The 22,565-nt window shown below is 43.0% G+C and overlaps 1 protein-coding gene across 1 annotated transcript in view; it reads left to right on the top strand.

Annotated features, from left to right (window-relative positions):
* Positions 1-22,565, top strand: part of LOC117733407 (potassium voltage-gated channel subfamily D member 3-like) — a 104,002-nt gene that overhangs the window by 69,892 nt on the left and 11,545 nt on the right. Inside the window, exon 2 of the mRNA XM_034537038.1 lies at positions 21,172-21,334. Within this exon, the coding sequence (XP_034392929.1) occupies positions 21,172-21,334 (163 nt within the window). The remainder of the gene's footprint in view (positions 1-21,171; positions 21,335-22,565) is intronic.

The following is a 22,565-nucleotide window of genomic DNA, read 5'->3' as shown; positions in this document are numbered from 1 at the left end:
CAGGTCTATGAGGTAGGAGGGGGCCTGATGGAGTGTGGTGGTGGAGCAGGTCTATGAGGTAGGAGGGGGCCTAATGGAGTGTGGTGGTGGAGCAGGTCTGTGAGGGAGGAGGGGGCCTGGTGGAGTGTGGTGGTGGAGCAGGTCTGTGAGGTAGGAGGGGGCCTGATGGAGTGTGGTGGTGTAGCAGGTCTGAGAGGTAGGAGGGGGCCTGATGGAGTGTGGTGGTGGAGCAGGTCTGTGAGGTAGGAGGGGGCCTGATGGAGTGTGGTGGTGGAGCAGGTCTGTGAGGTAGGAGGGGGCCTGATGGAGTGTGGTGGTGGAGCAGGTCTGTGAGGTAGGAGGGGGCCTGGTGGAGTGTGGTGGTGGAGCAGGTCTGTGAGGTAGGAGGGGGCCTGGTGGAGTGTGGTGGTGGAGCAGGTCTGTGAGGTAGGAGGGGGCCTGATGGAGTGTGGTGGTGGAGCAGGTCTGTGAGGTAGGAGGGGGCCTGAAGGAGTGTGGTGGTGGAGCAGGTCTGAGGTAGGAGGGGGCCTGATGGAGTGTGGTGGTGGAGCAGGTCTGAGGTAGGAGGGGGCCTGATGGAGTGTGGTGGTGGAGCAGGTCTGAGGTAGGAGGGGGCCTGATGGAGTGTGGTGGTGTAGCAGGTCTGAGAGGTAGGAGGGGGCCTGATGGAGTGTGGTGGTGGAGCAGGTCTGTGAGGTAGGAGGGGGCCTGATGGAGTGTGGTGGTGGAGCAGGTCTGTGAGGTAGGAGGGGGCCTGATGGAGTGTGGTGGTGTAGCAGGTGTGAGGTAGGAGGGGGCCTGATGGAGTGTGGTGGTGGAGCAGGTCTGTGAGGTAGGAGGGGGCCTGATGGAGTGTGGTGGTGGAGCAGGTCTGTGAGGTAGGAGGGGGCCTGGTGGAGTGTGGTGGTGGAGCAGGTCTGTGAGGTAGGAGGGGGCCTGGTGGAGTGTGGTGGTGGAGCAGGTCTATGAGGTAGGAGGGGGCCTGATGGAGTGTGGTGGTGGAGCAGGTCTATGAGGTAGGAGGGGGCCTGATGGAGTGTGGTGGTGGAGCAGGTCTATGAGGTAGGAGGGGGCCTAATGGAGTGTGGTGGTGGAGCAGGTCTGTGAGGTAGGAGGGGGCCTGATGGAGTGTGGTGGTGGAGCAGGTCTGTGAGGGAGGAGGGGGCCTGGTGGAGTGTGGTGGTGTAGCAGGTCTGAGAGGTAGGAGGGGGCCTGATGGAGTGTGGTGGTGGAGCAGGTCTGTGAGGTAGGAGGGGGCCTGAAGGAGTGTGGTGGTGGAGCAGGTCTGAGGTAGGAGGGGGCCTGATGGAGTGTGGTGGTGGAGCAGGTCTGAGGTAGGAGGGGGCCTGATGGAGTGTGGTGGTGGAGCAGGTCTGAGGTAGGAGGGGGCCTGATGGAGTGTGGTGGTGTAGCAGGTCTGAGAGGTAGAAGGGGGCCTGATGGAGTGTGGTGGTGGAGCAGGTCTGTGAGGTAGGAGGGGGCCTGATGGAGTGTGGTGGTGGAGCAGGTCTGTGAGGTAGGAGGGGGCCTGATGGAGTGTGGTGGTGTAGCAGGTGTGAGGTAGGAGGGGGCCTGATGGAGTGTGGTGGTGGAGCAGGTCTGTGAGGTAGGAGGGGGCCTGATGGAGTGTGGTGGTGGAGCAGGTCTGTGAGGTAGGAGGGGGCCTGGTGGAGTGTGGTGGTGGAGCAGGTCTGTGAGGTAGGAGGGGGCCTGGTGGAGTGTGGTGGTGGAGCAGGTCTATGAGGTAGGAGGGGGCCTGATGGAGTGTGGTGGTGGAGCAGGTCTATGAGGTAGGAGGGGGCCTAATGGAGTGTGGTGGTGGAGCAGGTCTGTGAGGGAGGAGGGGGCCTGGTGGAGTGTGGTGGTGGAGCAGGTCTGTGAGGTAGGAGGGGGCCTGATGGAGTGTGGTGGTGTAGCAGGTCTGAGAGGTAGGAGGGGGCCTGATGGTGTGTGGTGGTGGAGCAGGTCTGTGAGGTAGGAGGGGGCCTGATGGAGTGTGGTGGTGTAGCAGGTGTGAGGTAGGAGGGGGCCTGATGGAGTGTGGTGGTGGAGCAGGTCTGTGAGGTAGGAGGGGGCCTGATGGAGTGTGGTGGTGGAGCAGGTCTGTGAGGTAGGAGGGGGCCTGGTGGAGTGTGGTGGTGGAGCAGGTCTGTGAGGTAGGAGGGGGCCTGGTGGAGTGTGGTGGTGGAGCAGGTCTGAGGTAGGAGGGGGCCTGATTCTGGAGGGCTTTGTGAGTGAGGAGAAGGATTTTGTAGTGGATCCGTTGTGGGACGGGGTGCCAGTGAAGGTTCTGGAGAACAGGGGTCTGGGAGTGGGTGAGCAGGCTACCAGCAGAGTTCTGGATGTATTGGAGTTTGTTTTGGATTTTGGAAGATGTGCCATAAAGAATATTATTGCAATAGTCAATTCTGGAGGTGATGAAGGCGTGGATTAAAGTTTCAGCAGCAGATGAAGATGTGATGGGCGGAGATGGGCTGAGATATTTTTTAGGTGGAAGAAGGAGGTTCTGGTGATTTGTTTGATGTGATGTTCAAATGAGAGGTTTCTGTCAAACATGACTCCGAGGTTGAAGATGTGAGGGGAGGGAGACAGAGTGGAGTTATCGATGGTGAGGCAGAAGTTGTGAGAGATTTGGGGCCGATGATGATCATATCCGATTTATCACAGTTGAGTTTGAGAAAATTGGTTTGCATCCATGATTTAATGTCAGTGAGGCAGTTGGTCAGAGTGGAGTGAGTAGTAGTGGTAATGGCCTTTGTGAAGATGTAGAGCTGGACATCATCAGCGTAGCAGTGGAAGAGGAGACCGTGATGACGTATGATGTTTCCAAGAGAGCAGGTAGAGGATGAACAGAAGAGGACCAAGCACTGAACCTTGGGGGACGCCCTGTTTTTAAATTGATTGATCAATAGGAAACAATTGAATCAGCCAAGTCTATGAGCTTTAGGATGTAAAAGCTTTGTTTAATTTCCAACTCCTTTTGGGAAAAAGAGAAACAGTTCAGATCCCTTCCTGAACCAGGAAATTAAGAATCTGAGGAAGAAAGAAGAAGAATCTGAGGAAGAATCTGAAGAAGAATGAAGAATCTGAGGAAGAAAGAAGAAGAATCTGAGGAATAATCTGTTTAAAAATGAAGTAGAATCTGTTTAAAAATGAAGAATCTGGAGAAGAATGAAGAAGAATATATGAGAATGAAGAAGAATCTGAGGAAGAATCTGTATAAGAATGAAGAATCTGTATAAGAATGAAGAATAATCTGTATAAGAATGAAGAAGAATCTGAGGAAGAATCTGTATAAGAATGAAGAAGAATCTGTATAAGAATGAAGAAGAATCTGAGGAAGAATCTAGAGAAGAATGAAGAAGAATCTGTATAAGAATGAAGAAGAATCTGAGGAAGAATCTAGAGAAGAATGAAGAAGAATCTGGAGAAGAATGAAGAAGAATCTGAGGAAGAATCTGGAGAAGAATGAAGAAGAATCTGGAGAAGAATGAAGAAGAATCTGAGGAAGAATCTGGAGAAGAATGAAGAAGAATCTGTATAAGAATGAAGAAGAATCTGAGGAAGAATCTAGAGAAGAATGAAGAAGAATCTGGAGAAGAATGAAGAAGAATCTGAGGAAGAATCTGGAGAAGAATGAAGAAGAATCTGGAGAAGAATGAAGAAGAATCTGAGGAAGAATCTGGAGAAGAATGAAGAAGAATCTGGAGAAGAATGAAGAAGAATCTGAGGAAGAATGAAGAAGAATCTGTATGTGAATGAAGAAGAATCTGTATAAAAAAAGAAGAATCTGGAGAAGAATCTGGAAAAAAATATAGAAGAATTTGAGGAAGAATGAAGAAGAATATGAGGAAGAAACTGTATAAGAATGAAGAATCTGTTTTAAAATGAAGAAGAATCTGTTTAAAAATGAAGAAGAATCTGTTTTAAAAATAAAGAATCTGGATAAAAATGAAGAAGAATGTGAGGAAGAATCTGTATGAGAATGAAGAATCTGTTTTAAAATGAAGAAGAATCTGTTTAAAAATGAAGAATCTGGAGAAGAATGAAGAACAATCTGAGGAAGAATCTGGAGAAGAATGAAGAACAATCTGTTTTAAAATGAAGAATCTGGAGAAGAATGAAGAACAATCTGAGGAAGAATCTGGAGAAGAATGAAGAAGAATCTGTTTTAAAATGAAGAATTTGTTTTAAAATGAAGCATCTGTTTTAAAATGAAGAATAATCTGTTTAAAAATGAAGAAGAATTTGTTTTAAAATGAAGAATCTGTTTTAAAATGAAAAAGAATCTGGAGAAGAATGAAGAAGAATTTGTTTTTAAATGAAGAAGAATTTGTTTTAAAATGAAGAAGAATCTGTTTAAAAATGAAGAAGAATCTGTTTAAAAATGAAGAATCTCTATAAGAATGAAGAAGAATCTGTAAAAGAATCTGGAGAAGAATGAAGAAGAATCTGGAGAAGAAAGAAAAAGAATCTGAGGAAGAATCTGTATGAGAATGAAGAATCTGGAGAAGAATGAAGAAGAATCTGTTTAAAAATGAAGAAGAATCTGAGGAAGAAAGAAAAAGAATCTGAGGAAGAATCTGAGGAAGAATGAAGAAGAATCTGGAGAAGAATGAAGAAGAATCTGAGGAAGAATCTGTATAAGAATGAAGAAGAATCTGAGGAAGAATCTGGAGAAGAATCTGGAGAAGAATCTGGAGAAGAAAGAAAAAGAATCTGAGGAAGAATGAAGAAGAATCTGAGGAAGAATCTGTACAAGAATGGAGAAGAATCTGAGGAAGAATCTGGAGAAGAATGAAGAAGAATCTGAGGAAGAATCTGGAGAAGAATCTGGAGAAGAAAGAAGACGAATCTGAGGAAGAATCTGTATAAGATTGGAGAAGAATCCGGAGAAGAATGAAGAAGAATCTGAGGAAGAATCTGTATAAGATTGGAGAAGAATCTGAGGAAGAATCTGGAGAAGAATGAAGAAGAATCTGAGGAAGAATCTGGAGAAGAATCTGGAGAAGAAAGAAGACGAATCTGAGGAAGAATCTGTATAAGATTGGAGAAGAATCCGGAGAAGAATGAAGAAGAATCTGTTTAAAAATGAAAAAGAATCTGAGGAAGAATGAAGAAGAATCTGAGGAAGAATCTGTATGAGAATGAAGAAGAATCTGAGGAAGAATCTAGAGAAGAATGAAGAAGAATCTGAGGAAGAATCTGGAGAAGAATCTGGAGAAGAAAGAAGACGAATCTGAGGAAGAATCTGTATAAGATTGGAGAAGAATCCGGAGAAGAATGAAGAAGAATCTGTTTAAAAATGAAAAAGAATCTGAGGAAGAATGAAGAAGAATCTGAGGAAGAATCTGTATAAGAATGAAGAAGAATCTGGAGAAGAATGAAGAAGAATCTGAGGAAGAATCTGTATAAGAATGAAGAAGAATCTGGAGAAGAATGAAGAAGAATCTGAGGAAGAATCTGTATAAGAATGAAGAAGAATCTGAGTAAGAAAGAAAAAGAATCTGAGGAAGAATCTGTATGAGAATGAAGAAGAATCTGAGGAAGAATCTGGAGAAGAATGAAGAAGAATCTGAGGAAGAATCTGGAGAAGAATCTGGAGAAGAAAGAAAAAGAATCTGAGGAAGAATGAAGAAGAATCTGAGGAAGAAAGAAAAAGAATCTGAGGAAGAATCTGTATAAGAATGAAGAAGAATCTGAGGAAGAATCTGGAGAAGAATCTGGAGAAGAATCTGGAGAAGAAAGAAAAAGAATCTGAGGAAGAATGAAGAAGAATCTGAGGAAGAATCTGTACAAGAATGGAGAAGAATCTGAGGAAGAATCTGGAGAAGAATGAAGAAGAATCTGAGGAAGAATCTGGAGAAGAATCTGGAGAAGAAAGAAGACGAATCTGAGGAAGAATCTGTATAAGATTGGAGAAGAATCCGGAGAAGAATGAAGAAGAATCTGTTTAAAAATGAAAAAGAATCTGAGGAAGAATGAAGAAGAATCTGAGGAAGAATCTGTATGAGAATGAAGAAGAATCTGAGGAAGAATCTAGAGAAGAATGAAGAAGAATCTGAGGAAGAATCTGGAGAAGAATCTGGAGAAGAAAGAAGACGAATCTGAGGAAGAATCTGTATAAGATTGGAGAAGAATCCGGAGAAGAATGAAGAAGAATCTGTTTAAAAATGAAAAAGAATCTGAGGAAGAATGAAGAAGAATCTGAGGAAGAATCTGTATAAGAATGAAGAAGAATCTGGAGAAGAATGAAGAAGAATCTGAGGAAGAATCTGTATAAGAATGAAGAAGAATCTGAGTAAGAAAGAAAAAGAATCTGAGGAAGAATCTGTATGAGAATGAAGAAGAATCTGAGGAAGAATCTGGAGAAGAATGAAGAAGAATCTGAGGAAGAATCTGGAGAAGAATCTGGAGAAGAAAGAAAAAGAATCTGAGGAAGAATGAAGAAGAATCTGAGGAAGAAAGAAAAAGAATCTGAGGAAGAATCTGTATAAGAATGAAGAAGAATCTGAGGAAGAATCTGGAGAAGAATCTGGAGAAGAATCTGGAGAAGAAAGAAAAAGAATCTGAGGAAGAATGAAGAAGAATCTGAGGAAGAATCTGTATAAGAATGAAGAAGAATCTGAGGAAGAATCTGGAGAAGAATCTGGAGAAGAATCTGGAGAAGAAAGAAAAAGAATCTGAGGAAGAATCTGTATAAGAATGAAGAAGAATCTGAGGAAGAATCTGGAGAAGAATCTGGAGAAGAATCTGGAGAAGAAAGAAAAAGAATCTGAGGAAGAATGAAGAAGAATCTGAGGAAGAATCTGTACAAGAATGGAGAAGAATCTGAGGAAGAAAGAAAAAGAATCTGAGAAAGAAAGAAAAAGAATCTGAGGAAGAATCTATATGAGAATGAAGAAGAATCTGTAGAAGAATTAAGAAGAATGTGAGGAAGAATCTGGAGAAGAATGAAGAAGAATCTGGAGAAGAATGAAGAAGAATCTGTATAAGAATGAAGAAGAATCTGAGGAAGAATCTGTATAAGAATGAAGAAGAATCTGGAGAAGAATCAAGAAGAATCTGTATAAGAATGAAGAAGAATCTGTATAAGAATGAAGAAGAATCTGAGGAAGAATGAAGAAGAATCTGTATAAGAATGAAGAAGAATCTGAGGAAGAATGAAGAAGAATCTGTTTAAAAATGAAGAAGAATCTGAGGAAGAAAGAAAAAGAATCTGAGGAAAAATCTGTATGAGAATGAAGAATCTGAAGAAAAATGAAGAAGAATCTGAGGAAGAATCTGTATAAGAATGAAGAAGAATCTGTTTAAAAATGAAGAAGAATCTGAGGAAGAAGTAGAAAATTTCGCAAGAAATTTAGATGGTGTGGCTTCTACCGAGGTGTTTAGATACATGTGTATTATATACATGTATATATCTAGTGAGGTGAGGGGGAGGAGGCAGGAAAGGAGAGGGGGGGGGTGAGAGAGAGAGGGGGAGGATAGAGAGAGAGGGGGGAGAGAGAGAGAGAGAGAGAGAGAGAGGGAGGGGCGGTGAGGGGGGAAGGAGAGAGAGAGAGAGAGAGAGAGGGGGGGGGAGAGAGGGAGAGAGAGGGAGGGGCGGTGAGGGGGGAAGGAGAGAGAGAGAGAGGGAGAGAGAGGGAGGGCCGGTGAGGGGGGAAGGAGAGAGAGAGAGAGAGAGGGAGAGAGAGGGAGGGCCGGTGAGGGGGGAAGGAGAGAGAGAGAGAGGGAGAGAGAGGGAGGGCCGGTGAGGGGGGAAGGAGAGAGAGAGAGAGAGGGGGGGGGGAGAGAGAGTTCTACCAAACAATTTAAAACCTTTAAAAAAAACATGATCAAATCACCAAAATAGTATTATCAATAGAGAGGAAAGACTGAGCCGAACGCGCTGATATATTGGTTATCTTGGTGGAGTAAATATAACCGGAGTTACTGTGAAGCTCTTTCTCCTCTGATCTCTCTATAAAAGACACACACACACGCACGTGACCTTTGACGCACACGTGACCTTTGACGCACACGTGACCTTTGACGCACACGTGACCTTTGACGCACACGTGACCTTTGACGCGCGCGCACGTGACAGGAAGAACACCTCCTCAGTGGACACAGAGACACGCCCACATTTCCCTATCTCTCCCCCTTGTCTCTCACCTGTGTTGTTGTTTTAGCTGCTAATTAGCTCATGTGACACAGCTGTGTGTGTGTTACTGGACAGAGACACACCCACATCTCTCCTCCTCAGCGAGGACCTCACTACCATTACATGACATTACATTACATTGCATTACATTGCATTACATGACATTACATTACATGACATTACATTACATGACATGACATTACATTACATTACATGACATTGCATTACATTGCATTACATGACATTACATTACATTACATGACATTACATTACATTGCATTACATTGCATTACATGACATTACATTACATGACATTACATTACATGACATGACATTACATTACATTACATTACATTGCATTACATTGCATTACATGACATTACATTACATTACATGACATTACATTACATTGCATTACATTGCATTACATGACATTACATTACATGACATTACATTACATGACATGACATTACATTACATTACATTACATTACATTACATTACATTACATTACATGACATTACATTACATTACATTACATTACATGACATGACATTACATTACATTGCATTACATTACATGACATTACATTACATTACATTGCATTACATTGCATTACATGACATGACATTACATTACATTACATGACATTACATTACATTACATTGCATTACATGACATTACATTACATTACATTGCATTACATGACATTACATTACATTACATGACATTGCATGACATTACATTACATGACATGACATGACATGACATGGCATTACATTACATTACATTACATGACATTACATTACATTGCATTGCATGACATGACATTACATTACATGACATTACATTACATTGCATTACATGACATGACATTACATGACATGACATTACATTACATGACATTACATTACATGACATTACATTACATTACATTACATTAAATGACATTACATGACATTACATTACATTACATTGCATTACATTACATGACATGACATTACATTACATGACATTACATTACATTAAATGACATTACATGACATTACATTACATTACATTGCATTACATTACATTACATGACATGACATTACATTACATGACATTACATTGCATGACATTACATTACATTGCATTACATGACATTACATTACATGACATTACATTACATGACATTACATTACATGACATTACATTACATTACATTACATTAAATGACATTACATGACATTACATTACATTACATTGCATTACATTACATTACATGACATTACATTACATGACATTACATGACATTACATTACATTGCATGACATTACATGACATGACATTACATGACATTACATGACATTACATTACATGACATTACATGACATTGCATTGCATTGCATTGCATTACATTACATTGCATTACATGACATTACATGACATTACATTACATGACATTGCATTACATTGCATTGCATTACATTGCATTACATTACATTGCATTACATTACATTACATTTCATGTCATTTAGCTGACTCTTTTATCCAAAGCGACTTACAATAAGTGCATTAAACCATGAGTCCAAACTCAGAACAACAAGAATCAAGAAAGTACAATTTATTCAATAACGTTAAACTACAGAGTACCATCAGTAAGAGACATTTAAGTGCTACTAAAGTGCTAAACAACAAAGTGCTATCAGTAAGGGACATTTAAGTGCTACTAGAGTGCTACTACGGCTCTACCTTCCCTATTCAAGGTGTCGTCACTAAGATGTGTTTTTAGTCTGTAGAGACTTCCTGTCCTGATGTCAATGGGGAGCTCGTTCCACCAATGAGGAGCCAGCACAGGGGGGGGGGGGGGGGGAGAGAGAGTGTGTCTGTCAAACTGCACTAATTAGAACACCTGTTTGCTGCCAACATCTAAGGTTGCCATAGCAATAACTTCAAAGGCACGACAGTTACCAGACTTAACATGGAGGGATTACCTATCAAACTATCTCAAAAAGTCAGTTAACCGTAGCTCTATTGTTTTAGCCAATATGTTGTTGAGAGGAAGGATGACTTGATAAATAAATACTGTGAGCGGTGGGTCTGTAGTGTAAGACATGTGTCTGTAGTGTAAGACATGTGTCTGTAGTGTACGACATGTGTGTGTAGTGTAAGAAATGTGTCTGTAGTGTAAGACATGTGTCTGTAGTGTAAGACATGTGTCTGTAGTGTAAGACATGTGTCTGTAGTGTAAGAAATGTGTCTGTAGTGTAAGACATGTGTCTGTAGTGTAAGAAATGTGTCTGTAGTGTAAGACATGTGTCTGTAGTGTAAGACATGTGTCTGTAGTGTAAGAAATGTGTCTGTAGTGTAAGACATGTGTCTGTAGTGTAAGAAATGTGTCTGTAGTGTAAGACATGTGTCTGTAGTGTAAGAAATGTGTCTGTAGTGTAAGACATGTGTCTGTAGTGTAAGAAATGTGTCTGTAGTGTAAGACATGTGTCTGTAGTGTAAGACATGTGTCTGTAGTGTAAGACATGTGTCTGTAGTGTAAGAAATGTGTCTGTAGTGTAAGACATGTGTCTGTAGTGTAAGACATGTGTTTGTAGTGTAAGACATGTGTCTGTAGTGTAAGACACGTGTCTGTAGTGTAAGAAATGTGTCTGTAGTGTATGACATGTGTCTGTAGTGTAAGAAATGTGTCTGTAGTGTATGACATGTGTCTGTAGTGTAAGACATGTGTCTGTAGTGTAAGACACGTGTCTGTAGTGTAAGAAATGTGTCTGTAGTGTAAGAAATGTGTCTGTAGTGTAAGACACGTGTCTGTAGTGTAAGAAATGTGTCTGTAGTGTAAGACATGTGTCTGTAGTGTAATACATGTGTCTGTAGTGTAAGACATGTGTCTGTAGTGTAAGAAATGTGTCTGTAGTGTATGACATGTGTCTGTAGTGTAAGACATGTGTCTGTAGTGTAAGACACGTGTCTGTAGTGTATAACATGTGTGTGTAGTGTAAGACATGTGTCTGTAGTGTAAGACATGTGTCTGTAGTGTAAGAAATGTGTCTGTAGTGTAAGACATGTGTCTGTAGTGTAAGAAATGTGTCTGTAGTGTAAGAAATGTGTCTGTAGTCGCGATTTACAAATCAGGTCCGACTGTCTGTGAGAAGACGCTTTGGAGAGAAAGATATAATGGGGGCGGATGGGCAGATTTTTGGACTTGCTCACTCGTTAAGGGTTCTCCTGACAAATGTGGAACACATCGTGGATTCTATCGACACGTGAGGACCGGCACAATATTCCCTACGTTTTGATTCCCTACGCGGTGACTCTCGGACCTCCAAAATCAAATCAGTTGATTCTTGAGTGCAAACGAATGTTTGTGCCAAAGATGGAGACGGTCTCTCCGGACGGACATCTTGGAAAACCCAAAACAAACAAGGGAGACACATGCTCACAAACGTGCACTGAAGCTTTGTTCATAAACAAAAGCAAAAGGTGTAATATCCTGTAAACATTTTTGATAAGACTTTTCTGAAGCTTCGAGACGTCTTATCAGTTTACAAATATTCTGAAAGTGCACCACCGAGCACTGCGACCACTGGTGGAGCCAACGCGCCTACGGAAAGCCGAAAGGGACATTAGTGCAAATAGAGGCGTTTAATGGCCCTATCGGCTTTCCGTACCGCCCCCCACATCATTCTCTGGTGCGCGCCGGCTCCACTACGTCGGGCATGAACAAAAGAAGCACAAACACACCTCTTGGACGGGAAGTTAAAGAAATACATCACTGTGACCTGGATGAGTCGATGTGACGTCCTGTGCCTCACTTCTAAAGAAGCGGTAACTCATCTAGAGACGGTTTTGGGGGGGCGGGGCCTCTCTACCTGTGATTTTTTTTTCTATACTATATTTAGTTTCATGATGATGTGGATCCCTTAATTGTGATTATTTCAGAGTTGTTTGGACATTTCAGTCAAATTGGCAACAAGACTGAAAAATGTGGCCTGTAAAAATGCAATTTTTGATGCCACTATATATTTCTGTTATAACCAAGTATCCCACATATTGTTTGTGGTTCTATTCCCTGCTGGATGCGAGGTCCGACCCAACGAGCTCCGGTGAAAGACGTATTTGTACCTCCATTCTCGGTTCTGTTGCCGTCTTGCATTCAATTAAAAGGCATCAGACTGGGCGTTGGAACGTCCTCCAGAGGTTAATGTTTCAAACCGAGCGCGGCTAGTTCTCATTGGTGGTTTAATTGAACCACATATCAAGGTTAGTGTGCCTCCTCCTCCTTGTGTGCAGACTAATGCAAACAGACGGGTTCTTGTTTCTATTACCTGCTTGTATCCATACGTCCATCGGCCTATCAGGAGTTGGGTTTTCTACTCGTAAAGCGGTTTAAGCAGCTGGGATTAGAAGAGTGAACATACTGGTTTCATGCCATTAGTGTCTTTCACGTCGCCCTACATGCCCTCATACCGCCGGGTTACAGCTGATAGCGCCGGCCCAGGATTAGTAACACTGTGCAATCACAGACACCAATATATGGTTTACTTGTTGTACTACCTTTTCATTTACAAGTGCTTCTTCATTTCAAGTGTAAAGTGTTCATTTCCGTAGTTTGCACTGTTAGGGCTGTTAGAACTGTTACCCCTGTAAGCACTGTTAGCACTGCTAACATTGGTAGCACTATTACCGCTGTTAGCACTGATAATGCTGGTAGAACTATTACGGCTGATAGCACTGTCAGAACTGTTACCGCTGCTAGCACTACTATTGCTGCTAGCACTATTACCACTGTTGGCCCTGTTACCACTCTTAGCACTGTTACTGCTCTTAGCATTGTTACCGCTGTAAGCACTGTTAGCACTGCTAACAATGTTAGCCCTGTTACTGCTGTTAGCGATGTTAGCACCGTTGCCGCTGTTATCAACCCAGCTGAGCTTCCTACATTCCTGTTAATAACTTCCTTGGAGAGGTGAGTCTCTGAGATTGAGTGTTGGCTGACGAACATCAATCGTCCAACTTATGAGCGAACTTGAATGCAGTGTTTGACTAACTTGTGCCGAGGTGTTCGTGATACTAACCGTTGGTTAACTCCTCCTGCGCCTCATCATGTGATTCAGAGCGGAGGGGCTAATCACAGACGTGAAGTCATGTGACCGGGCTGGAGTTCCTTTATAGCCTGACGTTAGCTTTTTACTTTAAAAAATCATTAAAGTTATTTGTGAAGATTATCTTGATGACCTAAATGTATGAGAATCATAAACGTTTGTTTGATTATTTTCCACATAATGCAACATCTATGGAAGAATCCCGTTGGCTTTTCGTCCAGGGAACCAGTGCTATGCTAACTTCCTGTTATTGCAGCTCTCTATCTTGTTTGTGAGAGAGAGAGTGGGGTCAGGAGGGGCTGAGTGAATCAATGCTCCGCATGCAGCATTATAGTTATTAAAGATTATAGAAAATCAATATGTAGCGGTCAATGTTGGTATAGTGCAGTATTACTTAGTTTCATAAAACTAAGTCCGTGAGATCGGCTTTTATGCTGTTGCCCTTCAAAACAAAGGCTCAACATTGAGGATTAATTGAGAGTGGCTTTTCTTCTGTTGCCCTTCAAAACAAAAGCTCAACATTGAGCATGAATAGAGATCGGCTTTTCTGCTGTTGTCCTTCAAAACAAAGGCTCAACATTGAGCAAGAATAGAGAGTGGCTTATCTGCTCTTGCCCTTCAAAACAAAGGCTCAACATTAAGCAAGAATAGAGAGTGGCTTTTCTGCTCTTGCCCTTCAAAATAAAATACAGATCTAAGCTCAACATTGAGCATGAATTGAGAGTGGCTTTTCTTCTGTTGCCCTTCAAAACAAATATTCAACATTGAGCATGAATAGAGATCGGCTTTTCTGCTGTTGTCCTTCAAAACAAAGGCTCAACATTGAGGATTAATTGAGAGTGGCTTTTCTTCTGTTGCCCTTCAAAACAAAAGCTCAACATTGAGCATGAATAGAGATCGGCTTTTCTGCTGTTGTCCTTCAAAACAAAGGCTCAACATTGAGCAAGAATAGAGAGTGGCTTGTCTGCTCTTGCCCTTCAAAACAAAGGCTCAACATTGAGGATTAATTGAGAGTGGCTTTTCTGCTGTTGCCCTTCAAAACAAGAGCTCAACATTGAGGATGAATTGAGAGTGGCCGTATCAATTCTGCAGCACCTTTTTTAAAAGGTTTGTAGTGGCACTCAGTGTGTTTTGCACAGGTTGCACATTATTGTTGTTTAGAAAAGATGTGCAGTGTAAAACTCAAATATTATAACTTGTTTTGTTTAGTTTTCAGTTTGTTATTATCTTGAAAAGATAGTCGGTTCAAAACAGGTTAATTGCAGCCAGAACATGCAACTTGTTTGCCAACTATTAGATCTTTTTTGCACAGATCAAACTTTATTTTGCATTGTTCCAACAAAGAGATTGCACATTTGATTTACTTTGTGTTTGATGAAGGCAGTCTGGTTTACTTGAAAGTGATATCAGTTGTCTTTATTCTAATTGAAAATCTATATTATAATTGAAAAAGCACAGATGGAGTGCCAAAAAGTTATTACAATAACAATTCAGCATGGACCATTTAGTTACAATGGGGCATGAACATTGATCTTCAGCCAAAGTGGGGCGTGACAGGAAACGTTTGAGAACCACTGGTATAGTGGCAGACCGCCACAAATGCATAAATGGATGAAGGAAACAAATTAAGTGTAGCTGTGAAAGGTCCATGTTTGGATGGAGCTTTGCAAAGTTTGTCCAATTATAGTCATATTGTCGAGCAAACTGGGTGTTACAGAGAAATGGTGGCCATCCCTCAGTGTGATTCCCGTGCGATTGGTGGTGAGGCAAGTGATGTAATGACCTTTTGAGTAACGCCTTCACTTTATCAACGTATCAGTGTTATTTCTCCCTTTCCAATCTCATCACTTGACAAATGTGAAAGAGGAAACCTCCGTCTCTCGGGGATCGCTGTGCGGACAGGAAACTGGACTTTGAGTCTTGCAGGTGTAACAAGACGGTATGGCGGACACAGCAGTTAGAGCAGTGCAGCAATCACAGTCAGGTCTGCAGGTTTTAAGGGTTTTTAATAAAGCAAAAACAGGTGTAGCTCAGTCTCGAGCTCTATCAATTTCTTACAAAAGCTATCTCAGGTAAGTCGGCCGCTAGCCGACTTACCGGCTTAACCTTCTCCCGTCATGCGTTTCCCCTCCTTGGCCTTTGTTTGCCTCCCTGACGAGGAGCTCAGGATCAGGTGCATCTCTTCTCACACCTGATCCCCATGCTCTCCTGAGCGAGTGGGTGGAGCCTTCTGGCTGGAACATAGACTCCAGGCACCACCCTTCCCCTCAGGTCCTTACACAGGCCTTTGTGTGCGCATGAAAACCAACAAAGTAGCATGTGTGTGTTTGATTCATTATTAGGGCAATCTAGCAACAATAACTAAATCATAATGAATTGATTCCATCTTGTCTAAAATATTTGTTGCGATGATCGTTTTACTGTCAGACATGTCATTCTCTATGAAAGCAAACATAGCAGATCTCCAGCATACAAAGCAGAAGAGTATCATGGTGCAACCGAAGCATTAGGCTGGTTCATAAATAGCAATGAAGATGAGCTCCCACATATAAGGTTGAATATGAGCGACCAGAATTGGAGCTTAAAAGCAGCCACAGAACCTTCCTAATGTTGTCATATCAGATAGTAAGCAGAAGTCTTTAGTATTGCAGCAATACAACCGTTCAGTTCAGCTTATTTCTGAAGCCCTAATAACGGTCCTCCAGACCAGTGCTAGAGGTCAGTCTTCGAGACCGTCTCAAGGTCTTCATCTCCAGGTCGTTAGTGTGTCAAGCAGTGTTGGACTCAGACTGGTCTGGTTGTGGTCTTGACTCTCTCAGCCCGTCTTCACTAGAACAGTACTGTCTCCTACTGTAAATAATAAAGGTGTTTAACTGAAGAGTTACACAGAGGAGACATTTTCCTGTGAATTCATAAATCAAGTTTCGACATTTTTACTTGGTACAGATCCCACCTTTCACAATGCTCTGGTTTATGTTGTTGAGTCGTTCCAAACAAGGTTGTTGCTGCAATTCACATTCAAGGAGCATCTATTACACAGAGGCCGTACGCTGTTAAACCACATTCATGATTCCTACTGTTTCTTTCTTCAGCCTCGGCTTCTGAAGGGCTGGTTTGATTGGATCTTGTGTGCAGTCTTTTGGGTTTTGTGGGCCTCAACTATCCCACACCGACCGTCTGAACTCTACAATCTGTTATAATGAAAATTAATTATGTCCTGATAAACACTCTTACTGTGAACTTTAAGAGTACAAAATAATACCCCAATGCCACTAAATGTGATCAACATTTCTTTCTCAAATTCTTCTGGAATGAGAATTTTTACAGACGTTCAATTACGGTTGATGAAGCAGGACTCTTCAAATGAGACATCCTGGTCCTCATACAGAATAACTATTATTGGACGTTCTGAACTTTCATAATAAGCACACTTGTAAAGAAATCAGTTTTCTGATAAAGTTCAGATGGATCAGCGCCCTGAAAAATGTGACTATGTTCCCTTTGTTTGGACATCAATGAAAAATGAGTAGGGATGCACCGATTGTGAAATACTGGGTTGATACGGATGTTTACAATATAAATGTAGTTATTTGTTCCTGGGGAAACAAAGACATCCCCGTATAAAGAAAAAGAACTGAGCTGTTTTAAAGGTATTTAACAATGAATTACACTGTCTTTGTATGGGCGTGAACCGTAATACAAACCTTTAAGCTGCTCTACATCTACCAACTCAACGAGAAGAGGGTTTCAGTACACAACCCACAAGATTAGATCTAATTATTTACCAATGTGTCCGCCATTAGTCACACAAGCAGTGTTTCCAACATAAACTCTAATTGGATGGGATGTATTTGCCAGTTCAGCCAGTGGCTTCCTCTCTGAATCGACAGCTGCTTACGGTTGTCCGAGACCGACCACAAGTTACAGTTCAACATACTGATGTACGGCCGATAAATTGATGCATCCCTATAAATATAAAAGGCATTAATAAAGACCCACAGATCAGGATCAGGATTAGAGCTCATGGACCAATCCCAGTCCCGATGCCCGAGAGAGTTTAGTTCTGTCTCGCTGTCACATCGTTGAGTGTTTGAGTCTGTCAAAGACATTTTGAACACTTTCCGTAAATCCGCATTCCTGATGATTTTTCCAGAGGAATTACCCACAATTCATCCCATTCATATTTACACCTTTTCATGACCTCACACTCAAACATCTACCAGGTACCAGGGAACAGGGTTCAGGGTCTCAGGGGGGGCATGAGGATCGGGTCCATGTCTGTGTTGAGTTGTCATACGGGAGAGCTGATATTATAACAGCTCCATATTATCTGATTTAATTAAGGCGTAATAAAACCAAACACATCCAAACCCTCTTCATATTCACGTTGACGCTATCTGGCTCTTCGTTGGTTATCTCGTGCTCCTCTTCCTCCTCATCCGTCTACCTGTCTGCATCCCTTCGTCTCTCCACCTCCTCCTCCCTTGCTTTCCTTGCGGTGACATTTGTGGGCGACTACGGATGGAGAGCCGTGTATCATCTGAGTTACTTCCATCAGAGTGACTGGCCATGAAATGTCAGATGAGACTCCAGAGAAAAGAGATCACATGACTCCTGTATTAGCTGCTCTGCACTGGCTCCCTGTAAAATCAAGAATCACATTTAAAATTCTTCTCCTCACCTACAAAGCCTTGACTGGTGATGCACCATCATATCTTAAGGAGCTTGTAGTACCATATTGCCCCACTAGAGAGCTGCTCACTAAATGCGGGGCTACTTGTGGTTCCTAGAGTCCTAAAAAGTAGGATGGGAGCAAGAGCCTTCAGTTATCAAGCTCCTCTTTTATGGAACCAGCTTCCACTTTCAGTCCGGGAACATCACTGGCTCTCCTCCTGCTGATTCTCCATTAGCGGGGCTGTTAACATCACTAGCTCTCCTCCTGCTTATTCTCTGTTAGCAGTGGTGCTAACATTGCTAGCTCTCGTCCTGCTGATTCTCCATTAGCGGTGCTTTTAACATCACTAGCTCTCCTCCTGCTGGTTCTCCGTTAGCGGTGCTGGTAACATTACTAGCTCTCCTCCTGCTGGTTCTCCGTTAGCGGTCCTGCTAACATTGCTAGCTCTCCTCCTGCTGATTCTCCATTAGCGGTGCTGTTAACATCACTAGCTCTCCTGCTGATTCTCCATTAGTGGTGCTGCTAACATCACTAGCTCTCCTCCCGCAGATTCTCCATTAGTGGTGCTGCTAACATCACTAGCTCTCCTCCTGCTGATTCTCCGTTAGCGGTGGTGCTAACATCACTAGCTCTCCTCCTGCTGGTTCTCCATTAGCGGTGCTGTTAACATCACTAGCTCTCCTCCTGCTTATTCTCCGTTAGCGGTGGTGCTAACATCACTAGCTCTCCTCCTGCTGGTTCTCCATTAGCGGTGCTGTTAACATCACTAGCTCTCCTCCTGCTGATTGTCCATTAGCGGTGCTGTTAACATCACTAGCTCTCCTCCTGCTTATTCTCTGTTAGCAGTGGTGCTAACATTGCTAGCTCTCCTCCTGCTGATTCTCCGTTAGCGGTGGTGCTAACATCACTAGCTCTCCTCCTGCTGGTTCTCCATTAGCGGTGCTGTTAACATCACTAGCTCTCCTCCTGCTTATTCTCCGTTAGCGGTGGTGCTAACATCACTAGCTCTCCTCCTGCTGGTTCTCCATTAGCGGTGCTGTTAACATCACTAGCTCTCCTCCTGCTGATTGTCCATTAGCGGTGCTGTTAACATCACTAGCTCTCCTCCTGCTTATTCTCTGTTAGCAGTGGTGCTAACATTGCTAGCTCTCGTCCTGCTGATTCTCCATTAGCGGTGCTTTTAACATCACTAGCTCTCCTCCTGCTTATTCTCCGTTAGCGGTGGTGCTAACATCACTAGCTCTCCCCCTGCTGGTTCTCCATTAGCGGTGGTGCTAACGTTACTTGCGCTCCTGTTGGCTCTCCGTTAGCTGTGCTGCTAATCAGTGGTGTATAGTAACAAAGTAGAAATATTTCATCTGGATGCAATATGTTTTCTCATTAAAAACTAAATTTTACTAGATTACATGTGAACGCATCATGAGAACGTTATAATTTACCTTCAGTAATCACTTTCACTAAGCAGAGCCTGAACGCACCATCAGTGCTGCTAAAATTCCTAGTTCTCATGTTGCTTCTCTATTAGATGTGCTGCTAACGTTACTAGCTGTCCTCCTGCTGGTTCTCTGTTAACGGTGCTGCTAACATTGCTAACTCTCCTTCTGCTGGTTATCCGTTAGCGGTGCTGCTAACGTTACTGCTAACGTTACTAGCTCTCCTCCTGCTGGTTCTCTGTTAACAGTGCTGCTAACGTTACTAGCTCTCCTCCTGCTGTTTCTCCGTTAGCGGTGCTGGTAACATTACTAGCTCTCCTCCTGCTGGTTCTCCGTTAGTGGTGCTGCTAACATTACTAGCTCTCCTCCTGCTGGTTCTTCGTTAGCGGTGCTGCTAACATTACTAGCTCTCCTCCTGCTGGTTCTTCGTTAGCGGTGCTGCTAACATTACTAGCTCTCCTCCTGCTGGTTCTCCATTAGCGGTGCTGGTAACATTACTTGCTCTCCTCCTGCTGGTTCTTCGTTAGCGGTGCTGCTAACATTACTAGCTCTCCTCCTGCTGGTTCTCCGTTAGCGGTGCTGGTAACATTACTAGCTCTCCTCCTGCTGGTTCTTCGTTAGCGGTGCTGCTAACATTACTAGCTCTCCTCCTGCTGGTTCTCCGTTAGCGGTGCTGCTAACATTACTAGCTCTCCTCCTGCTGGTTCTCCGTTAGCGGTGCTGGTAACATTACTAGCTCTCCTCCTGCTGGTTCTTCGTTAGCGGTGCTGCTAACATTACTAGCTCTCCTCCTGCTGGTTCTCCGTTAGCGGTGCTGGTAACATTACTAGCTCTCCTCCTGCTGGTTCTTCGTTAGCGGTGCTGCTAACATTACTAGCTCTCCTCCTGCTGGTTCTTCGTTAGCGGTGCTGCTAACATTACTTGCTCTCCTGCTGGTTCTTCGTTAGCGGACCTCTTTTCATTAAGTTTCTGGGCTCAAACAGCTGCAGACGTGTATGAATATTTCTGCTTTCAATACTTACAGCAACAACGTTCAGACTGGTGTGTGTGTGTAAACATTACAGATGCATCATGGGACCAGAGCCTTCCTGCTTGGTTGAAAATAATCATGGGTGGAAAAGAGACATCTTTCCTACTAAAAAAGAGAAATGTGATGTCATTAATTATTGTAATGTTTAATATTTTATTTTTACATACATATTCATATCTATGTAGATTTATGTATTTGATTTTTACATATATTTATATTGATTTACATTTATGTATTTAGATTTATTTATTTAGATTTATCAATTTAGAAGTCTGGGAATGTCTCCACCTTCGTCTTGTCCTGTGTGTGTGTGTGTTTGTGTGCGTGTATTTTGTGTGTGTGTGTCTGTATGTGTGTGTCTGTGCGTGTGTATGTATGTGTGTGTGCGTGCGTGTGTCCTCAGAAAACAAATACTTTTTTGTGCAACAACATGTGTCATTTTCTGCTCGTTACATAAAGTCTTTTCAATATATAATTCTGTCTTTAAAGGAAACACATACTTAATTATGTTTAATAAAGATGGTGAAATACTTTAATTAGGTTTGATGGTGGTTTAAATACCTACGGACTAATACATGGAGGCTGACGTCTCTGGGGTTAAAGGCTGTCTTTGGTTCCAGCCACCCTGTGTGTTTTTGTGGTATTTATCCTCCTCTATGCCACATAAAAAATCATTTCTTGGTATCTACGATCGATGCATTGTTGTATGTTCAGCTCTGAGCGCTGCGAGTGTGATTAATGTTAAAAGCACAATGAGACGGTTGGCTGAAGGCTTCCTCTTCTTCCCCTCCACAGGTACGGAGACATGGTCCCGAAGACCATCGCCGGGAAGATCTTCGGCTCCATCTGCTCACTGAGCGGCGTGCTGGTGATCGCGCTGCCGGTGCCCGTCATCGTGTCCAACTTCAGCCGCATCTACCACCAGAACCAGAGGACGGACAAGCGGCGGGCGCAGAAAGTACAGGTGAGTGCACAGGGGTCCGACCTCCAGACCACTCAAAGCTCTTTAACACTTCATGACATCATTCACCCATTCACACACTGATGGGAGGAGCTAAGGTTCCACCTGTCCATCAGGACTAACTAACATTCACACACTAATGGGAGAAGCTAAGGTTCCACCTGTCCATCAGGACTAACTAACATTCACACACTAATGGGAGGAGCTAAGGTTCCACCTGTCCATCAGGACTAACTAACATTCACACACTAATGGGAGGAGCTAAGGTTCCACCTGTCCATCAGGACTAACTAACATTCACACACTAATGGGAGGAGCTAAGGTTCCACCTGTCCATCATCAGTAACTAACATTCACACACTGATGGGAGGAGCTAAGGTTCCACCTGTCCATCAGGACTAACTAACATTCACACACTAATGGGAGGAGCTAAGGTTCCACCTGTCCATCATCAGTAACTAACATTCACACACTGATGGGAGGAGCTAAGGTTCCACCTGTCCATCAGGACTACCTAACATTCACACACTGATTCAATTTAATTCAATTCAGTTTATTTTGTACAGCCCAATATCACAAATCACAAACTCCCCTCAGAGGGCTTTACAATCTGTACACATACGACATCCCTGACCTTTGACCTCACATCGAATCACGAAAAACTCCCCAAAAATAACCTTTGACAGGGAAAAAAGTGAAGAAACCTTCAGGAGAGCAACAGAGGAGGATCCCTCTCCCCGGATGGACAGATGAATAGATGTCATGTGACCAGATGAACAGAGTTACAAAGTTACATAAACACATTACATGAATATGACAATGTATGAATGGAACTCCAATCCATGAAACAGAAGGAGGTAGAGAGGAGGGGGGGCGGGGCATCAGCAGGGCCAATGGGAGGCCGGCTCACCAGCATCAGACACCTCCAGGTCCAATGGACCCTATGAGACGTGAAGTCACAACGACTCCGGGGAGGAAGCAGAGTTAATAAGGTGCAATGGAGAGATGTAAATTCATCCATAAGGAGAGAGAGAAGAGGAGAGAGGTGCTCAGTGTATCCTAAAACATCCCCCAGCAGCCTATAAGCCTATAGCAGCATATCAAGGGGCTGGACCAGGGCAAACCTGATTCAGCCCTAACTATAAGCACTATTAAAGAGGAAAGTCTTAAGTGTATTCTTGAATGAGGTGAGGGGTACTTGAATGGGAGGAGTACTGGTAGTACTGGA

The sequence above is a fragment of the Cyclopterus lumpus genome, chromosome 7 (genome assembly GCF_009769545.1).
Source record: "Cyclopterus lumpus isolate fCycLum1 chromosome 7, fCycLum1.pri, whole genome shotgun sequence".
NCBI lineage: Eukaryota > Metazoa > Chordata > Actinopteri > Perciformes > Cyclopteridae > Cyclopterus > Cyclopterus lumpus.
This window is presented reverse-complemented; position numbering and strand designations above follow the sequence as displayed.